We start from the raw sequence: 21,334 nt of genomic DNA on the forward strand, positions 1-21,334 counted from the left end.
ACGCAACTCAAAATTGGGACGGTCCTGGCAAAACCGGGACATCTGGTCACCCTATCACAAGTGATAAAAAAAGCGTGGCAAGCCACTCTGTGCGTTTGAAAACAACGCACGGGCCGCACTAACACTAAACTTTGATGTCACGGCCCGGGGGCCTCCATTGGCCCCCGGGCCGTGAGTTTGAGACCCCTGCCCTAGAGTATCTGACTGTGGTATAAAGAGTTGGACGAAATTTGAATTATAAATATGTACAATGCATAACGTTAGCTCTCTGGCTCAGCTAAGGTCCGTCCTATTTACTGGAGGAGTGAACAACGTTTCCGTTGCATAAGAACCTTACGGGAGGGTAATGATTGTTTCAGGTATTAGTCAAACCCTCAGGCGTTACCAGGGAAACAAAGTAATGGCTTGTGAAAAACTTTATATTTGGATTGTAAAACGCATGAAAATATAATTGAATAGCGTATTCTTAATTTATTTTCTTTGACAAGTGACCATGGTATAAGCGGGATGGACTTCGCCGTCCTCCGCCGTCCTTCTGGTAAATTGTGAAAAATGAATTAAACTAATCAGACAACGCGGTTATAGACCCAGGAGTAACTGTGGTATAAAGGCTGGGACGAATTTCGAATTATAAATATGTACAATGCATAATGTCAGCTCTTTGGCTCATAGCTGAGCAGACTAGAATACAATGACTGTAGCAAAAGTAAAAAGCAAAAGTGAACTGTAGACCCCATTTAGTGTTTACAATGGTAGAAAAAATATTTACATCAAATTTACTGTTACACATTTGTGACTTTAGAGTACACATGCAAAATAAATATTTAGGACTTCAAATTTACTTATTTATTTATTTATTTAGTAAATAAACTATAGTATATACTATAGTAAATATTGTAGTGTTTTTGAACCTTACTATAGTAGTTTTACTACAGTAAACTATAGAATACTACAGAAAATTCTATAGTTTACTATAGTAAATAAACTACAGTACATATACTATAGTAAATATTGTAGTGTTTTTGAACCTTACTATAGTAGTTTTACTACAGTAAACTACAGAAAACTGCAGTTTTATTACTACAGTATACCACATATATACTACTACAGTAAACTATAGTATACTACAGAAAACTGCAGTTTTATTACTACAGTATACTACATTATATACTACTACAGTTTACTACATAAACTACAATCTACTGAAGTAAATTACAGAACTTTTATTATACTTTTATTTTGCTATAGAATACTACAATTACGATACCATAGTACTATATATACTGCATTACAATAACTGCATTATGCAGTATTTTGTTGTTCTTTTAACTATGTCATTGTACTTTACCTAATGGATATTTTCAACTGTATCACTTTTTGTTGTTGCAATTTTTAACCATAGTGCTGTAACAATAATTCACTGCACATAAATTAGGCTTCAACCACCATTAACACAGTGTTTTCTACAGACTGCTAAAATACAAAAAAAATAGAACAAAAGTTTAACTTTCTTTAAACAGTTGATAATTTATTGTTTCTGAAATTTGGCAGCATTGTTCAGCTTTTGTCGTATAAATGCTTTTATGTTCGTATCAGTTACGTAGGTGAACTTCAACTTTGCAGCATCTGTGGGAACACACACACACACACACACACACACACACACACACACACACACACACACACAAACACATACACGAAAGATGAGCATGAGAATGAGGGTATCACTCAACCAACATCTTTTCTCATTTCTATATACCTACTTGTTATTTCAACAAGGTCCTGTTTGGCTAGGCCAGGTTTTCCTTCTGTGCAGCTGCTGGATGACTGGCCAGTCACTGAATGGCCTGCCATATATTCCCTGGTATACATCCCATGTAGGAGATCATTTATGAACTTCTGGGGGCTTTGGAAGGAGCAGCGCTCCACAGGTCCTTTTGGAATGACCTTTAATGCAGGTAGATAACATTACCACAAATCTACTTCAACATACAGCAGACTAGCGTCTTACCTCAATGATATATATATGCATTTAGATTAACCGAGTGTACGGCTGATGCATTTAGAAAAACAGTGCAACTGAAACTAAGTAACTTAACCTATACAAATAAAGTCAAACAGATTGTTACAGAGTGGCCCAGGGCCTCTGTTGCTGATGCTGATGATGGACCTGGAGCTGGAACTGCTGTTGGTGCTGGTGATAGTGTTGGTTCTGGTCTTGGTCTTGGTCTTGGTCTTGGTCTTGGTCTTGGTCTTGGTCTTGGTCTTGGTCTTGGTCTTGGTATTGGTGTTGTCGTTGGTCTTGGTGCTGAGCGGAGAAACTCCTCCATCTTCTGCAAAACGTCTGGCAGCACTGAGCAAAGGATTCATAATAGCCTTTTAGCTAACATGTAAAACAGAAAAACCCTTGTGTAAGTTTTCAACAATAGCATTCCATTTCAATGTTGCTATTTTTGCCTTGAGAGAATAATTTTGCAGCCTGTGGTTGTTCTCCCTCAACAGCTCACAAGATGGGTGATGGCACTGAAAATAAAAATTCCATTAAAAAAACAAAACTGACTCACATACACCTGGGCAAATACAGAAGCCAGTTAGAGGGTACAAAGCTTACAGCTGATAGATTACAGGAATATATTGCTGTATCTATCCCTATACTATAGAGTTAGGAAATAAACTTTAATTGTAGGTAGAACATTAAGTGCAGATCAGCTGACATGATCCTATGACAAACAGAGAGATGTACATAGAGTTAAGGGTTACATCTAGTCTGTACAACAGAGGTCAGCAGGGGGGATGAGCCTGAGCGAGTAGACAATGTAGGCGGAACAGGAGATGAATACTCAAATCTAATCTTGTTAATATTTGAGTTGACAGAAAGCAAAAAGTCAAAATGATCTGACAGGCCAGGCAAAGCAGGCCAGTTGGCGACCCCATGGTGTACAATATGACAGACAACATTAGGCTACATCACATTACAATAATTCACTGATGTTAAGAAGCACTTCCATACGGTGAATATTTGTACATCACTGCACCAATACCTTGCTTTTCCAGTTCCATTAAGACGTAAAGACCTGTGTTTTTTCTCTTCTTCTTCTTCTTACATTGAATTAACTGAGGATCCTTTAAATCATAACTCATCCACAAGGCCTATAGATGACATTTCTGTAATAAAACTTTAGTTACCTACCAGCGATACTACGTCGTCGGCGTCGTCCTCAGAATATCGACCATTCTTCAGTATCTTCCTTTTCCCCTTCCCTTTCTCCTCCGGGCTCGACAGTTTGTCTCCAACATCAAGATAATGCCTCCTCTTACAAACTAACTCCTCTCTGTTGTCTGAAAATGTCAAAATGATGACGTTTTCATAATGTGTGTTTAAAATGCTAGTATTATTTTGGGCAAAATAAAGTTTCTCTCTATAAATCCAGGCCGCGCACCCCACACTTCCCCCACACTTCCCGCGCCTCACATTATAGGCCGCGAGCTAGGGGGCCTTATCGTGCCTACTGTTGCGAGCTTTACAATTAACAACGTTTTTGAAACGAAAACGTTTACCGTGATATTTGAAATATTACCATATGTATGTAGTTATGCACATATTTTATGTAAACATAGTCAAAGGAGAAAAAAACTTGTGTTACTTACCACTAGGTGTAACAAAACAATTTGTCAGTATTTGGTGTGATTAAAAAAACTTCTATTTGCAACCGGAAATAATCCAACAGATTGACAGTTCTCTCCTCACCATACACCCACCACATGAAGTCAAAATATGTTCAAGGTCATTGTCCGAGAGACACTATTGGAAGGCATCTGAATGGAGGGCATTTCTTTTATTTTATTCCCCCATTCTTTTGAAAACTTTTTTACCCCCGGTTTATTATAATCACTATTACTTGTCTTCACTCCTCCAGGATAATATCCAAAAAGCTGATCTTTTGCATGCTTCCTCTTGTCTTACGCGTTTTGTTGTCGAGGTACAAGAGCTTTATGGAAAATGTTATGTATCTTATAATGTTCACTGCTTAACCCATCTTAGCAACGCAGTTGACATGTGGGGTCCGCTGTGGGCCAACTCTTCATTTGTTTATGAAGACACAATTGGCACTCTTCTTGAAATGTTCAATGGTACACAGACAGTCCCTGAACACATTTTTAAGAGATTTTTTAACACAAAAACACTAATGCACCACACTGAATTATTCAACAATGCCAGTGATGATGTCTGTGATCTTTTCAACAAACTTGTTAACAAAGACAATACAGTGTTAAAATCATACAAAGTAGGTAGTGGTGCTCGGGTTGTCGGGAATTACACAACAAGAGTAATTACAGTGGGGGAGTCCATTCTCTTTGGAAATTATATAGAGGCCAGTGTCAAAGAATTCAAAAGATGTTTCATCCACCACACTTTATACACCACTGAAATTTATGCAGCAAATTTTATGCGCAATAATTCTTGTGTGGCTCTAAAAAACGGAGAGCATGGTAGCATTAAATCCATACTACTTTGTAAGCTCAATTGTGGTTGCTTATCAGCATGCAAGTGTGAAGAGGTGTACCTACAAATTTTTAGATTCAAAAAGGATTCCAGACGATTAAGAATCTATGATGATTTCGCTAAGGTGAATACTGCTAAGCAAATTGTGAAGTTCCCATGAAGACCCATGAAATACTTCTTTGCAAACCTAATGATATTTTGTGCAAATGCTTTTGCTACGTACACGATGAGTCAATTATTCTTATCAAGATGCCTGTATTAGAAAATGTTTAAAGTTAGTAAGGCTGCAATTGTACTCTCTTTCATTGTTATTATATTCTGGCTGTTGTAGCCTATGCATGTTGTGCATTCTGATTCTTGTTTTATATTTATGTGTGGTTTATGTTTCTACAATAAAATCTCCACATAATACAAATATTTGGCTTATGTTTCACATATTCATTTTAGGACAAATTACAGAATAATGAAAATATATATATAAAAAAAAGTATATTATAGTTTGTAGTGACTTACTATAGTATTTAGCATAGTACACTACAATGTCTGGAAAATTACTATAGTAAATCCCACACTATATTGTAGTATAGTATAGTAATCTATAGTATACTACACTGTGTAGTAACTTACTATAGTATTTACCATAGTACACTACAATGTCTGGAAAATTACTATAGTAAATCCCACACTATATTGTAGTATAGTATAGTAATCTATAGTATACTACACTGTGTAGTAACTTACTATAGTATTTACTATTTACCATAGTACACTACAATGTCTGGAAAATTACTATAGTAAATCCCACACTATATTGTAGTATAGTATAGTAATCTATAGTATACTACACTGTGTAGTAGGGCCTAACTTACTATAGTATTTACCATAGTACACTACAATGTTTGGAAAATTACTATAGTAAATCCCACACTATATTGTAGTATATTATAGTATACTATAGTAATACATAGTATACTGTAGTAAATGCTGTAGTAAACTATAGTATTTTTTCCCCTGGGATGGTATAAGCGGGATGGACTTCGCCGTCCTCCGCCGTTCTTCTGGTAAATTGTGAAAAATGAATTAAACTAATCAGACAACGCGGTTATAGACCCAGGAGTAGGCTAACTGTGGTATAAAGGCTGGGACGAATTTCGAATTATAAATATGTACAATGCATAACGTCAGCTCTTTGGCGCATAGCTGAGCAGACTAGAATACCTCCCGTTGCCAAGTCGTAGCTAAGGTCTATGAAGGTATTGTAGCAAAAGTCTTTACCTGTAACTGCAGATTTTGTATGTGTACACTAAAGTGACAAATGTGTAGGCCTAACAGTAAATTTGAAGTCCTAAATATTTATTTTGCACCACTCTAAAGTCACAAATGTCTGTGTAACAGTAAATTTGATGTAAATATTTTTTCTACCATTGTAATCACTAAATGGGGTCAACAGTTCACTTTTGCTTTTTACTTTTGCTACAATCATTGCAGCGCAGTTATAATCTGAGAACATGCACAAAAGTTGTGCATTCGTAAACCCAAATGTGAACTAATGCATCAGAAGTTGCACATCTGTGAAATATTTCCTCACAAATGAAATTATATAGATCGCTATGTTCAATGAGCATTTTAATGAGCGAGCACAAGTCCATCGGTTATTCAACTGCTCGAATCTACTGCTACGAGTCTCAGCTTTTTTTCTTGCGGATACACGATGTGGTACAAGGGTAAAAAGTGATTTGTATCCGTATGAATCAAACTCTTACTTTCTGGAGTCTTGAAAGTAGACAAGAGGGCATCCTACACGACGGAGTTGGGTATCTTACATTATGTAAAATTAAATCACTCAGTTCAACTGAATTCCCCCAAAATTATTGCATTAAAGGCACCCAGTGCTGGCAGTGCAACTTTCGAGGCTTAAAAATAAACATTCAATTTCTAGTCTTTTTTACACGTAGTAAGTTTCAATAACTCCATACCATTACATACCGACATTTAAGCAGCAAAGATGAGACGTCGTTGTGTGGTGAGAACTGATACAAAATCGATAACAACAACAATGCCGCCATTTTCTTTATTTTTTGTAACCTACAATAAATAAAGCAGGCTTCCAATCAATGGAAAAATGGCTTCTCCCCACCGGCGATTGTTGTTGTTTACGATTTTCTATCAGTTCTCACCACACAACGACTTCTCATCTTTGCTCCTTGAATGTCGATATGTAATGGTATGGAGTTATTGAAACTTACTACGTGTAAAAAAGACTAGAAATTTAATGTTTATTTTTCATTGAATGTTTACATAAAGTTGCACTGGGTGCCTTTAACATGCCGCAAGTGTCCTTCAATGTATTTTAATGGTCTGCTTGGATGATACAATTGTAGTTAGAAAAATGCACCCCCTGCCGGCGACTTTCATTAGATTATTTTATTTGTTACTGCTGCAATTTTGTCTCATACGGATACAAATCACTTTTGCTACACATGTACCGCCTAGACGTGTTGCATAACTACCTGCAAAAAAAAACACAGATTTGCAGGAGCAGATTCGAGCAGTTGTAACTTTGCACTTGCACTCGCACATTAAAATGCTGAATCAACATAGCGTTCTATATCATTTTATTTGTTAGGACATTTTTCACAGCTGTGCAACTTCTGATGCATTAGTTCACATTTGGGTTTACGAATGCACACATTTTGGGCGGTTTCTCAGATTATGAAACACGGGTGTGCGAATGTGGTTTGCACCAACTGCGCTGCAATGATTGTAGCAAAAGTGTCAATTGCACGGCTCTTTGAAGTTGTGATGCATAGGATAGGATTTGTGCACAGAGACTTGTGAACTCGTAGACCCTATTTTGTGTTTACAATGATAGAAAAAATATTTACGATTTCAAATGTACTAACATTTGTGACTTTGGAGTACACATGCACAATAAAGATTTACGAATTCAAATTTACTGTTACACATTTGTGACTTTAGTGTAGGCCAACGCATACAAAATCTGCAGGTAGGCTACGTAACAGGTGCTAAAGATTTTTGCTACAATAATATCTTCATAGATTTCCTCTAAGACTAAAGCAAAGGAGGGAAAATCTGGTTCATGGCTAGACAAAGGTTCCCTTTAAGCAACAAATAATATAATCCACGAGATTGAACAATATAATACACGAGATTGAGGGGAAATCTGTTTCATGGCTAGATTTACCAGAGGAGACTTCACCTCATACAGCAAACAATATAATCCACGAGATTAAACTCGCTTTCAAAGATATACCTACAATATAATTTGTCCCAATTCAATGAATTAACATTAAGAGGGTCAGTGTACTATATGCAACAAACAAATCGATGGATTAACATTAAGAATGTCAGTGTACTTTGTAGACATTATTATAATGTCTACAAAGTAGGCCTACACTGACACTCTTAATGGACTGAATGCCACATAAATATATAATTATGTTTTTGCACGTTTGCAACGTTTAAAAGTTCAGGGAAAAGTATATGCCTCTACTGGTATAGTTCCTTTTGAGGCAGTATTGTTTCTGATTGAGGCATAAACACTGCCTCACTCTGAACTCTGTTCAAAACTTGAGAACCCTGCATTATGTGAGCAATGCCTTCTTAGATAGCTTACATTTTTGGGGATACAGCACACGTCATTAAACAAAATAAACATTTATTTTGCAGTGCAGTAAAATTACAATATAAAAAATAAAAAGTAAACGACAGAACATAGGTTTATATCCTATACATGTATTTTCTGACACACCGCTGCACAACTTTTTTGCATTAATTTAAAACGGTGCCGCCGTGCCAAAGATCCTGTCCCAGTGCCTGAAGAACGGGGCGAAGTTACACCCTGGCTTCTGATGGTGCATGTCATGTGCTGGCGCTCCGCCTAGCAGCCCAAAGGGCACCACCCGGTTCAGCGTCCACGGCAGGTCGTACCCGATGTGGTCCTCCACCGACATCCAGATGCTGAACACGGTCACGCACCACGTTGTCAGCGGGTGACATCCCAGGAGAACGGGGTCCAGGTTTCCCCAGAACCCCACCGCCATCAGCTCCGGGATGCTGAGCTGCTCGGCGGACCAGGAGAAGGGGGATATGTACTCGTGATGGATAGCGTGCACCCACCGGTAAAGCTGCAGGTGCTTGTGGTGCACCACGTGCCAGATGAAGTACTGAGTGTCAAACAGTAGCAGGACAGCCAGCCCGTCCACCAGCAACTCGTACACGCTCGGTGCCTCTTGAGGCACCGCGGTCGGGGGGATAAAAAAGGCTACCGCCGGCAAAACGAAGATCAAGTGATTGTACACTGACCTCAGGAAGCTCTGACCCATCGCACTAGGCGTGGGACGTCTGGCTGGCTGGATCTTATAGCGATGGAACATTGGCACTCTGGATCCCAGGAGGTCGACAGCGGCGAAGGGTAGACTGCAGAAAAAGTAGCTGGAGAAGGCGAGGAGCACGGGGAAGAAGGGAGAGGTGATGAGAGGCAGATGGTTGGAGAGGAGATGATCCCAGATAGGCTGCAGGAGCCGATCTGAAGGAGCCTGAGAGTGAAGAAACTCAAGGCGCTGCTCAGTCAAGTTCTCCATCTCAGCCTCCCAAGTTTGTCTTCCCCAACTTTGTAGTTGCTTTTATAAAGTGCCGAGTGAATGGATTTGCTCGCAAGGAAACAGGGAGAGAGAGCAATGAGGCAGCACTCCCCCCCTCCCCACAATCCTAATAAAAACAAACTACCCTTCACAACAGGATTACTTTTTTTGCAAATTGGGGTCAAGAAGTAGCTTTGAAACCTGATTCAAATAAAATAAATTATTTTATTTGACATCACTTTGAAAATGTTAGCCCTGGAAAGTAAACTAGTCATCAGAGAACTTTTTTGTTGCATCCTTATGGTGCTTTTTATGTTTTCTTATATTACTTTGGTCAAATAAGGTCAACAGCTTTCAAGCGTTTTGTCACATGAATGAACACACAATCTGTCCTTAACCTGATGTTATTACATTGAATACACCAGGAGCTTCAACATGGCTGAACTGAGGAAACTGAGGCTCCAGTTCATCAGCTACACCAAGCTGCACTCCACAGAGAACGCACGTTTTAAACATGTTTGCGCAATATTTGAACAGAAGTCTTAATTAAGTTACATTTGTGAGTTATATGTTCAATAAACTTGTATTTATTTAAAATATATAAATGTGGTGCTTAATTTGTCCAAAGATGGAACTATTAGGAACTAGACATACATTCTGTTTGTGCTATTCATTTAGCCTACTTCATAGAGGTTTTCTCCAAGACTAAAGCAAAGGAGGGGGAATCTGGTTCATGGCTAGATTTGTGTTAATCCAGAAGGGACTTCCTCTTATGCAACAAACAAAACAATCCACGGGATTGAATTCCCTTTCACAGATTTTATAATTTGTCCCAAATCGATGGATTAACATTAAATTAAGTGTCAGTGTACTTTGTAGACACTATGTCAGCAAAACCTTCTTGGACACATTGTTGGGGATACAGCACACATAATTAAACAAAATAAACATTTACTTTGCAGTGCAGGAAAATTACAATATAAAAAGTAAACGACAGAACATAGGTTTATTTCCTACACATGTATTTTCTGACACACCGCTGCACAACTTCTTTGCATTAATGTAAACCGGTGCCGCCGTGCCAAAGATCCTGTCCCAGTGCCTGAAGAACGGGGCGAAGTTACACCCTGGCTTCTGATGGTGCATGTCATGTGCTGGCGCTCCGCCCAGCAGCCCAAAGGGCACCACCCGGTTCAGCGTCCACGGCAGGTCGTACCCGATGTGGTCCTCCACCGACATCCAGATGCTGAACACGGTCACGCACCACGTCGTCAGCGGGGGACATCCCAGGAGAACGGGGTCCAGGTTTCCCCAGAACCCCACCGCCATCAGCTCCGGGATGCCGAGCTGCTCGGCGGACCAGGAGAAGGGGGATATGTACTCGTGGTGGACGGCGTGCACCCACCGGTAAAACTGCAGGTGCTTGTGGTGCACCACGTGCCAGATGAAGTACTGAGTGTCAAACAGAAGCAGGACAGCCAGCCCATCCACCAGCACCGCGTACACGCTCGGTGCCTCTTGGGGCACCACGGTCGCGGGGATAAAAAAGTAGCTTGAGAAGGCGAGGTGCACGGGGAAGAAGGGAGAGGTGATTAGAGGCAGATGGTTGGAGAGGAGATGATCCCAGAGAGGCTGCAGGAGCCGATCTGAAGGAGCCTGAGAGTGAAGAAACTGAAGGTGCTGCAAGGGTCAAGTTCTCCATCTCATTAGGAGTCTGTGCCTCCCAAGTTTGTCTTCCTCAACTTTGTAGTTCCCTTTATAAAGTGCAGAGTGAAGGGATTTGCTCGCAAGGAAACAGGGAGAGAGAGCAATGAGGCAGCACTCCCCCCCCCCCCATCCTAATTAAAATAAACTTCCCTTCACAACAGGATTACTTTTTTTGCAAACTGGGGTGGAGAAGTAGCTTTGAAACCTGATTCAAATCAAATTAATTATTTTATTTCACATTACATTTTTACAGTTATAGTGGTCAAATAGTTTGACTTAATGCACAGTAGGTGTTTCAAACTTTACATTCGGGTGATTCAAATGCTTAAGGGAAAAGGCTGACAATTTGTTGCAAACATTTTGCTAAACTATGGATCATTTGCCTAATGAAAGAAGTTATGTAGTCCTTACCGGGACTCTGGTTGACCCGGACCCTGTCACTCTACCAGTACATTGAACAGGATTAAGGCCTTTCGTTAACCCGCCTTATAATGCTTCCATTTTGAACTTTTGAACTATGCTCCCAATATTCCTCGGTTCTGATATGAACACGGAATAAAGGGCCTGTCAATCTTCGCAAAATAAAGAAAAATGCAATCGCAATCAAAATGTTTGTTTCCATTCTCAAGTGGTTCATTCTGGGAATGATGAAATGTGAGGATCAACAAATGTTGATTTAAACAAAGGTTGTTTATCTAATTAAAACTCAACAGGATCTGTATCATATGCCAAGAATCATGACTCTTCTTGTCTTCCGTTTACCCCTTCAGCTCGGTAAATCGACAAAAGAACCGCACACAACAGATCAGTTATGATTAGCAAACCGTAATTTATACATATTTTGTATTTCATATTCAGTTCAAAGATCTGCATGATATGTCACCTGTCCCCGGTCATGTGACACGGCCACACATCTACTTCTTGTCAGCCGCCGCCTTCCGTGAAATGGTCTTGTTGGTGTTGGCATATTTCTGCCGGTCGTTTCTGTTCCGGAATAACATATTCAACCATTCAAATTGAAAATGACTTTGAGGGAGGGCCCTCTCTCTAGAGGCTTAACAGCAATGTGTATTTGACAATGCTCTGATTAGCCTCCTTTAAAGGTGAAAAGTATATAAAGCGTAGTACAAAACAAAGCATTCAGAACTGTCAAGGACCTACCTGCTCATCTTCACTTTGTTCCTGCATCCCAGGCCCCCCTCCCAGAAGCTGCTGTGAGCTCCCCGGGTCATCATACCCCCACAGCCCCCGCAGGGCTTCCCGTTACCGTAAGGCTGGAGACAGGACAGGGGGGCACATACATCAGACTATGGACTAAGGAATGATATGCATTGGATACAAAACAATGGAAATAGCGCTAAACCTCTACCCAACACAAAACAAAGATTTTACGTAAAAATACTAATCGTTTTAACATCTGGCATCTAAACTTCTTACTCTAAAAGTAAATAGCCTTATTGTCTAAAAAATAACGTGGCTGAGATACTGACTACGGAAATATACAGGGCTTTCGGGTATATTACCTTTGCGCCCACCAAGGAAGCCAAAGCCATGAATAAAGGCTTTCTCCACTAAACCTCCCCTGAAACGATTATCCCTGTAAGTCCACACTACTCTCATTGTGTTCACCTGCTCCGTGGCACAGTAGCCGCAGATCATCCTGGTGGCCAGCTCCATGAGGTGGTCCTGGTCCTCGTCGTGGCACACGTCGCAGGCGTAGGCCCGTCCGCAGCAGGAGAACCTGGGCCGGGATTATGGGATGGGACGGCCGTACCGTTATAGCTCAGAGCACGCGTGCAAACACTGCTTTTTAACATCGGCCTGTTTCAATGTATCCCAGAATTTGAAGCTGTCCTTAAGTCACTGCCATTGACTTGAAACGAAGACGACATTAACCCCTATCATTTATGTTCTACATCATTATATCTTATTAATAAGATATCACAAAACAACAACAACAACAACCAAAATTGCAATAACAAATTTGTTATTGCGATTTTGGTTGAAACGCCTCAAAACTGTGCATGTACTAAATCAGCCATCCTGGTCGGCTTAGCTCAGAATGTAGAGCAGTTGCCTTGTAAAGGAAAGGCTGCTAGTTCGATCCTCCTAGCTCTGAGTGTTGATGTGTCCCTGAGCAAGACACTTAACCCTAACTGCTCCTGACGAGCTGGCGGTCGCCTTGCAGGGTTGACTCTGCCGTCGGTGTGTCAATGTGTGCATTAACCGATGCAAGTCGCTTTGGATAAAAGCGTCTGCTAAATGCCCCATTTGTAATTGTATCCCGTCTACTGAATTGATGCATGGACACGTGGGAGATGGGTTTACCGTAGCCAGCGGTGACTCTGTTTGTAATGCTTGCAGGCCCCCTTCTCTGGTAGTGGCTTTCCCTTTTGCACGGCCGGATCCCTCACCTTCCTCCCATAGTTGGGAGTTGAATCTTTAGGTCCTGCAGAACATGTGGACAGGTTACAGATGGAACAATACTCTATTATATACTCTAATAATTAGCTATTTCTTTGTCTGCGCACACACACGCACGCACGCACACGCACACCTCTGAAGCATTCATGTAGTTAGATAATGTATTATAAATATTAAAGGCCACATATTTATCTAGGACTTTTTTCTGTATATATTGGTAAACCCATATATATATATATATATATGGCATAAAAATATTAATTATTGAATGTTCGGTAACAATTTTTCAATGGTGTGTATGCCATATCCAATAAAGGCATTTAACGGCTATGTCGTTAAAACACTCTGCACTTTGTGATTGCATCTTTTGCTGGACGTGTGTTTACGTGTTTGACAGAGCAGAGTGACTTGTTGAGGCAGCAGCTGTCGCTTGCAATAATCCCAATAACGTTCTACTAAATTAATTCTGAGTTGCAGCCCTCAAAGGACTGGAGCTCAATGGATGTGGAGGAGTGCGTGTTTAAAGTGTGTTAAAAACCAACCAACCACGTTATAATAACCGGGGTGCAGTGCATGCAGCGGTGTGTGGAGGGCTCGGCAGCCCTGTGAGTGGAGAGTCATGCCACCTGCTTTGTTGGAGCGTGGCGGGATGTACTGGAACCTGGCGCTCTCTGCCAGGATGCTGAGTTTACTGTGGCAGTGCTCGCAATTCAGCTCCTTGGTCTGACCATAGCAGACGTTCTGAGGGGCAAAACGAGAGGAGAGCGAATCAGAATGACCCTCTGCTTCTAGAACTTGTCAAAAAATATTTAGTCTTATTGCATTTCTATTACTACTTAAGTCGTTCTGAATTCAATATAAAGTTCGTTCAGTGGGACGTCAATAAGGGTTTTGCTTCTTCGTTCTCTATTTCAGGTAATTACTAAATTTTCGGTTTAAAGCCTTTTCGTCGTTGACTATTTTACATATTCCAAATCAAACCGATCAAAGGAAGTACCTGCACGGGGCCGTCCTGCGAGCAGTGCAGACAGCCCGCGGTGAGCTCGCAGTCCTGCAGCACCAGGTCGGTGGGCGCGGCGTTGTGGAGGTCCAGGTAGCCCAGCACGTCGCTGTAGGCGTGGAGCAGGCTGGGCCTGAAGGTGGCGCCGATGCTCGCGCTGCACTTCTCACACTGGGCCGTGCACGGCAGGGTCACGCCCAGCGTCAGGTCCGCCGTCACTTTACAGCTGGACACACACACACACACACACACACACACACACACACACACACACACACACACACACACACACACACACACACACACACACACACACACACACACACACACACACACACACACACACACACACACACACACTTATCGATGCACGTAAACAATGCAATATGCATACAGGTAAAGAAAATATAAAAATATACAAAATGTTTATTACTCTTCAAAGACATATCGCAAATTACATTCCATAAATATATATATACATTTTGTAAGTATCCTTCCCAACACTGTATATAATACAGTGTTGGGAAGTTACTTATTATTTGTATACTGAATACATAACTCCGGTACATGTATTCCGTTACTCCCCAACACTATAGACACACACACACATACACATCTGTGTATTCTTTGAACCTGTATTGTTAGTCACATTTTTCCTCGCCCTCTGCACACGTCTACATTTGGCTTCAGTGCAGTACAGTATAAATCAAGGCCTGGTCGTACCGGTTGCACTGCAGGCACACGGTGATCCGGCGGGCCAGCACCGTGGCCGTGTTGTCGCCCAGGCTCAGGCCCAGCAGCTTCACCTCCGTCCCCCTGCGGGGCTCGCTCAGCTTGATGTTCTCCACCAGACGGCTCGACTCCTCGTCCTCGTCCTCCTGTTCCTGTTCCTCCCCGTCCCGGCCCCAGCCCCGTGTCCGCTCCGCCTTCCCCCCGTGTGAACCGGCCTCCGCCCCGTCGTCCCGGTGGCCCGGCCCCCCGCCCTCCTCCTCCTCCTCCTCGTCGGCCCCATCGGGGTCCCCTCGGCCGGGCTCTTCACACAGCGTGGCCTGGAGCTCCTCGAAGCGGATGAACTGCAGCCCGGCGCGCTCCACGTCCATGTCTTTCTTTAGCTGTGGGACACACCGTTCAGACAACGGGAGAGGGCCACAGAGTCACACACTGGAGAACAACACAGAGAATAGAGCCGACGTGTGGGGGGCTGCGACGATCGGCCAATGGACCGGTAAGTTGTTTAACAGAAAACGTTTCAAATCTAATACAATTGATAACCGATTAAGCGTTTCATTAATTGACCCAATTAAAAATTACTCAATGCTTTAGGAATTCTAATTTTTGGTTCATGAATTATTATCAAATTAATACATTCATTTTTTTTTGTGGTTTATCCGATTATATTAAACTAAGATATCACGTTGGAGCCGCAGAACTGGTGATTAAAGACCTTTTATAGACAACGCGATGAATCACCCTCCCTGGAGGAACCACCGCTCGACGAACCGAACAGGAACATAATGGTTCAGTGCAGCATTAAATGTGTGTGCATCCAGGTGACGTAGCGGGCATCAGACGGCGGCCCTCACCTGCCGGGCTCCCTCGGTGAACAGCCGCTCCATGCTGCGGTCCAGCCAGCGCAGGTACGGCCGGAACAGCAGCTCCACCTTCCCCATCAGCTCGTTGGTCGCATGCTTGGCCTGCAGCCAGGCCTGGGACGCCTCCTGCACATACCTGCACCCCCAAATACAGCGCGCTGGTCAAACAACGCGACTGTACCACCCTTTAGGTTTGGTTACTCAATGTAATTAATAGGAAATAGAAGCCTTTTAGAGTTAGTTTACCTGCCCATTACTGATGGAAGGCCCTGGTCTAGCGGTAGGTCTAGAGTGAATATCTGAAGAAGGAGTGCCAGGGTTATGGTTCACATTTGGAGTTGGTGTAATACAGTTGACTATAAGACCGTATTCAGGAATATGAGGAGATGTACGTGTCATTACCTCCAGGGGGTATTTGTCTGGGAAGCTGACCAATATAACCACTTCTTTAAGGTCAAATGGCTGTGGGTCAAAGCAACAGTCCAAGTAAGTATTCAATGCAATCATGCTGCTGTATAATATCATCAATTATATGAATACAAACATATACATTATTCTTTAAAGTGGTCCTTATTGGTCACAATTCATAGAGAAAGTGCAAAGTATACTTCGAATTACATGTATGTTAATAGCTTTTGATGAACAGGTACTGTTTGACTGAGCTTTACTTAACAATCACGATTAATATTGTCCTAAATGTGTCACAATTCATCCCGAGTTAAAACTGTGGCTCCTCCTGTAACGTTGATTGTGTGTTATAAATGTCGTCGGTTAGTGTTTTACCCAGTCAGGATCAGTAGCTTCTACAGTGGCTCTATAAAAGGTTACTTGGCCGTCACCTCGCTCCTGAACCATAAGCTGATGTTTGGGAAAACGCTTCATCATCTGCTGTATCTCGGTGTCGCGGAGCTCTTTGGTGACCTCCTCTGTAATGTCACCAAGCCTGACCTCCTGGAGATGGGTGACGGGAGGAGCAGGCGTCGCTTTGGAGGGTCTGTGTTGAGCTTTAGGGGGTAACTGGTCATCCAGTGGGGGCATTGAGGGTGGATGCCAGAACCGGCATCTGTCTTCCATAGTACAGGAGCCGGAGAGAAAGTAGCGACATGTACGACGAGTAGGTCCTCCACCCCTGGCTACAGAGCCCACCTTGCGCTCCATAGGTGGCTTTGGCTTATGGTCCATCTCCCCTTCAGTGACCATCGATCTGTCAGGCTGGTTGGTAAAAGACCCTTCCTCACACTCGTCTTGCTCCGTTCCCTGCTCTATCGTAGTAGGGTTCAGGTGAGAATCGCTCCTTTCGTGGACAAACCTGCACCTTTTGCCAAAGTTACAGCGTCTTCCCTGTGAGTAGAAGCGGCACAGGGTCCGGGTCTGTGGACCGGAGGGGGTCTGTGGACCGGAGGGGGTCTGTGGACCGGAGGGGGTCTGGGGACCGGAGGAGGTCTGGGGACCGGAGGGGGTCTGGGGACCGGAGGGGGTCTGGGGACCAGAGGAAGGCTTGGCTTCACACAGGGTCTGAGCCTGGGGACCGGAGGAGGTCTGTGGACCAGAGGAGGTCTCGGCTTCTCTCTGGTTCTCCTTCTCGTCGCCTGCCATAGTTTCGAGGACTATACCTAAAGTATGATAAACAACCACAACTGAAGCATAAGCATAGGCAGATGATCTTATTGTACAAGTTATAATATTTTTGTTATGATAGTACATTCTATTCTAGTACGTTCTATGACAGATCTTTGTTTACATCGATGTGATTGACAGTCCACTATTTGTAAACAACAGCCCTACCTCGGTTTAGTCCAGGTGAGATGTCCAAAGCAAAGGCTTGATTCGATCGTAATGTGATAAGAACGATATGTATTTAAAGTTTCTTCCCTTAACTACGTTAGCGACCAGGTTGTAAAAGAGAGGAGTCACACTGGTCAAAGGTTTAAACGGCAAGTTTGATTAGCTTGAAATAAACCCGTAGGATTAAGTTGGTCGCCCCCTATAGTTTCGGAGTGCAACAACATCAAAACCCCCCAAAAAATGCTTACAAACTTAGCAATGTTTAAGGTTGTCATGTTCTCTATATATAGACGGTGTAAGATAGGATGCTTGTAATATCATTTAGTTTCCATAAGGTTTTTATTGGGGGGTAATAACCCTTTTTTATAAATATTTGTTATATCTGTAATAGCAATAGATAGTTATATGACATAAGCAGAGAATACTTGTAATACGAACATGGCAGGTTGACTTTCTAAACGTTAAAGGTTAAGGTTAAGGTTAAAGATGCTGTGGCGCATTGCAATACATGTACAGGACACTCATATTGAACCAACAGGATGCGATCCATGCGGGCCAACCGCGCACTCTAGTGGTCAACCTGATGTACAGCACCTAGAAACAGCACAACAGTCGTGCTGAATACGGGCAGTGCAGTTGAGTCGGTGGTTGACATGTTGAAATAGGATCCCTTTGACTTTGCATTTAACGATCTATTGACACCCCGGTTTAAGAAATGGGCGCTTGTGGTATCACCTCATCGAAGACGGCCTTGGTCTTCCTTAACCTGATCTTTTGGGTGAGTAGGCCCTATTAAACAGCTCGTATGATTTTGCGCCACAGAGCAGCTTAACTTTGTTTACAACGGGACAGTAGTAGAGGCATGCTGAATGATGATTGTTATCAGGTAGAGCCTACATTTGCACGGCTTGTGTTTTAAAGTCAATTTATTAAAGTATTCCATCTGCTTGTTTCTACCTACCATTAATGGTTGGTTTCCATTTAATCTGTTGTTATTTTCCCCGTTGCTATTTCTTGGACATGACTAATTGAGCACCGTGTCGTCTCTCGTTCCAGGCGGCTGCTGGGGTTCTGTGCTATGCTGGAGCGTATGTCTTGATAACATATGATGACTATGATCACTTCTTCGAAGACGTGTATACCCTTATCCCGGCTGCGATTATCATTGGCGTCGGGGCACTTCTGTTCATCATTGGCCTCATCGGATGCTACTCCACAGTCCGGGAGAGCCCCTGTGGACTGGCATCTGTAAGTAGTTAAATGAGACTTCGGGAGCAACCAGGTATATCATGTTTCCACTAAATTAGTGGCAGCTAAATTTTGGAATTGTCTTTTAGGATGCCTTTATTTGAAACCTTCTAAACCTTTTGGGGGGTGTGTGTGTGTGTGTGTGTGTGTGTGTGTGTGTGTGTGTGTGTGTGTGTGTGTGTGTGTGTGTGTGTGTGTGTGTGTGTGTGTGTGTGTGTGTGTGTGTGTGTGTGTGTGTGTTTTTTTATATTTTAAAACTATTTATGGTTTGAATATCACATTATGATTATGTGTTTTGTCCTACAAACAGTCTGCATTGTGTCTTACTATCGACAGTTTGTCTTCATCCTGTTGCTGGTGTTCATGATAGAAGTGGCCGTGGTGGTTCTTGGATATGTTTACAGAGCAAAGGTGTGTATCTCAAGTCTATATCAGTTACTCGCTGAGAATCAGTTACTATAGTTGGGCTTGTCTTAAATTTTCAAACAATAAATATAAAATGCCATTGTACCACCAAACCTAAGTGAATATGTTTCTTTCTGTTAAGTATTAGGCATATGTTTATGTTTGTCAAATCTATTTACACACAAATAATGTTGGTTTCCAGGTTGAAGAACGTGTGAACAGTTCAATCCAGGGTGTGTACGATGAATACAATGGAACCAACAGTGATGCTGCTAGCCGTGCTATCGACTACGTGCAGAGACAGGTGACAACACTCACTCGCTCTGAACAAATATACATTACATTATTATAAGGTTGGAGACGTTCTCGGGGAACCAAGCTTTATTTCTTTCTGTAGCTCAAGTGTTGTGGGATCCACAACTACTCTGATTGGACACACACTCCGTGGTTTGAGGGTTCCAAGAATAACAGTGTACCGATCAGCTGCTGCAGACCGGATCTTGAAACCTGCACAGGGTCCCTGACCCGCACCGAGGACCTGTTCCAAGAGGTAAGGGCCCTTCAACCCTACTGCTGTGCCACACGTCAGGTCTGTCGTAGAGCCACTAGTGTTGTTGGCTGTCATTGAGTCATATCATAACGTCATTAACTAGAGATGTTGATTTATCGTGAAAGAAAGTTTTTGTAGTTTCTAATGATTTAAATGATGATGGGAGGGTATAGCCTGACATCGCCAGACCAATTTGAAAATGTGTATTCGTCTGAGGATTCTGGTGATAAATGCTCCATCCCTTAATGATTGACTTTACTTTGCTGATTGTCGTCCTGAGACCTCTGTAGCTGGGATGTGATATTTGTTTGGTTGGTGACTGTGCGCCTACAGGGCTGTGAAGCTCTGGTTGTGAAGAAGCTGAAAGAGATCATGATGTATGTCATCCTGGCAGCAGTGACGTTTGCTACAATTCAGGTAAGGCGGTTTTGAAAAGCTTGGATTAATGGGTGTTGGAGAAGTCGTGTGTGAACTAAAAAAACCTCAGAAGCCACACAGATGGAAAGCTTGGCTGCATGACCTGTGGTCTGCTTGCCCTGCCCTTTTCTTCTAAGGGTCATCAATTATTGGCCGACTAAATCGGTTGATTTAAGAGGTCTCTTCATGTATAGGTTGTATAGGCTCTTATAAACATCTGCCTGTACTGACCGGCAGACACAAGCTGTATATGTTCTAAAAAGAGACGTCCATTTTGAAATGACATGACATCCTTCTAATTAGTTTCTCCTCGTCCTGCTCTCATCTCAGTTTATTCCATCCTGTCATTGGAATAATCATTCATGACTTTGCTGCATTTTTTTGCATGTAAGTTGAGAAGTTGAGAAGTTGTGTCTAGTTTCATTGAGGCATCTTTACAAGTTAACTATACATATGGATTGGTTCAAATATGTAATTAGAATTCAACAAAACAGAAAACTTGTGATGTGATTTGTGTCTGTCTTTTACAGATGCTGGGCATTCTGTGTGCTTGTGCCGTTCTGTGTCAAAGAAGGCCTGCATCGAACTATGACCGTCTCATCACCGGAGAAACATATGGGTGAAGAAGTTGTACATACACTTACAAACACACTCCTTTTAACATGCAAATAGAGTTGGTTTCTGTCTAGAATTGTATTCTCCAACAACCAAAGGGGAGAACCATTCTTTTGTTTTGGCCTCTTAAAAAGAAAATATAAAGAAATAAGTAAAGTGTGGATCATTCAGTCTCACTGACGGTGAGTGAGGTGTTAATTTCTAGGTAAGACTAGTCTTAACTAATCAGTTTGAACACATTATTTTGAAATTGTGAATGTCTCAAAGAACACTATTGTATCAATATATCTCCATAGAGGGCATACAAGTATAGTATTTTGTCCATATAGTTAGTTTCATCAGCCTTCCAATAAAAGCTGTAGAATTGAATTTCCTGACTTGTAGCGTTTGAAAACTCAAGAATGTAAATAAAATGTAGGAAAGTCTCTGTGTGTAAAACGCTTACCAGCAACACAACCACACTTCACAATGGTAACCATTGAA

General features: G+C 42.1%; 4 protein-coding genes across 8 annotated transcripts; 1 reads left to right on the plus strand and 3 right to left on the minus strand.

Annotated features, from left to right (window-relative positions):
* Positions 1 to 8,166: 8,166 nt before the first annotated feature.
* Positions 8,167 to 9,834, minus strand: LOC132465206 (cholesterol 25-hydroxylase-like protein 1, member 1). The gene has a single exon (XM_060062031.1). The coding sequence runs from the start codon at positions 9,106 to 9,108 to the stop codon at positions 8,302 to 8,304; it is 807 nt and encodes a 268-aa protein (XP_059918014.1). The 5' UTR covers positions 9,109 to 9,834; the 3' UTR covers positions 8,167 to 8,301.
* Positions 8,662 to 18,713, minus strand: si:dkey-24l11.2 (uncharacterized protein LOC100034462 homolog). 5 transcript variants are annotated; one of them, XR_009527462.1, is made up of 14 exons: positions 17,617 to 17,787; positions 16,615 to 17,444; positions 16,234 to 16,293; positions 16,078 to 16,130; positions 15,823 to 15,967; positions 14,963 to 15,351; positions 14,237 to 14,465; positions 13,866 to 13,980; positions 13,144 to 13,264; positions 12,445 to 12,556; positions 11,977 to 12,089; positions 11,699 to 11,799; positions 10,596 to 10,660; positions 8,662 to 8,721 (listed from the first exon to the last, which is right to left on the minus strand). XR_009527462.1 is itself a non-coding variant. In XM_060061904.1 (13 exons), the coding sequence occupies exons 2-12, from the start codon at positions 17,425 to 17,427 to the stop codon at positions 11,730 to 11,732; spliced, it is 2,220 nt and encodes a 739-aa protein (XP_059917887.1). In that variant the 5' UTR covers positions 17,428 to 17,444; positions 17,617 to 17,787; the 3' UTR covers positions 10,523 to 10,660; positions 11,699 to 11,729. The 5 variants fall into 5 exon arrangements, 4 of the variants coding, with proteins under 4 accessions (XP_059917887.1, XP_059917889.1, XP_059917888.1 ...); XM_060061904.1 differs by lacking the exon at positions 8,662 to 8,721 and having other exon boundaries at positions 10,523 to 10,660; XM_060061906.1 differs by lacking the exons at positions 8,662 to 8,721; positions 10,596 to 10,660 and having other exon boundaries at positions 11,025 to 11,799; positions 16,615 to 17,218; positions 17,369 to 17,444; positions 17,617 to 17,780.
* On the minus strand, positions 9,989 to 10,797 carry LOC132464965 (cholesterol 25-hydroxylase-like protein 1, member 1; the record flags this gene model as incomplete). Its single annotated transcript, XM_060061599.1, has 1 exon — positions 9,989 to 10,797. A coding segment is annotated over one exon (717 nt), but the record flags the coding sequence as incomplete, so codon positions are not given.
* Positions 18,200 to 21,275, plus strand: tspan3a (tetraspanin 3a). The gene is made up of 7 exons (XM_060062034.1): positions 18,200 to 18,394; positions 18,673 to 18,864; positions 19,201 to 19,275; positions 19,472 to 19,573; positions 19,667 to 19,819; positions 20,153 to 20,236; positions 20,767 to 21,275. Exons 1-7 carry the CDS (start codon positions 18,332 to 18,334, stop codon positions 20,857 to 20,859), a joined length of 762 nt encoding a protein of 253 aa, XP_059918017.1. The 5' UTR covers positions 18,200 to 18,331; the 3' UTR covers positions 20,860 to 21,275.
* Positions 21,276 to 21,334: the final 59 nt, after the last annotated feature.

This window comes from Gadus macrocephalus, chromosome 9 (assembly GCF_031168955.1).
Source record: "Gadus macrocephalus chromosome 9, ASM3116895v1".
NCBI classification, from domain to species: domain Eukaryota; kingdom Metazoa; phylum Chordata; class Actinopteri; order Gadiformes; family Gadidae; genus Gadus; species Gadus macrocephalus.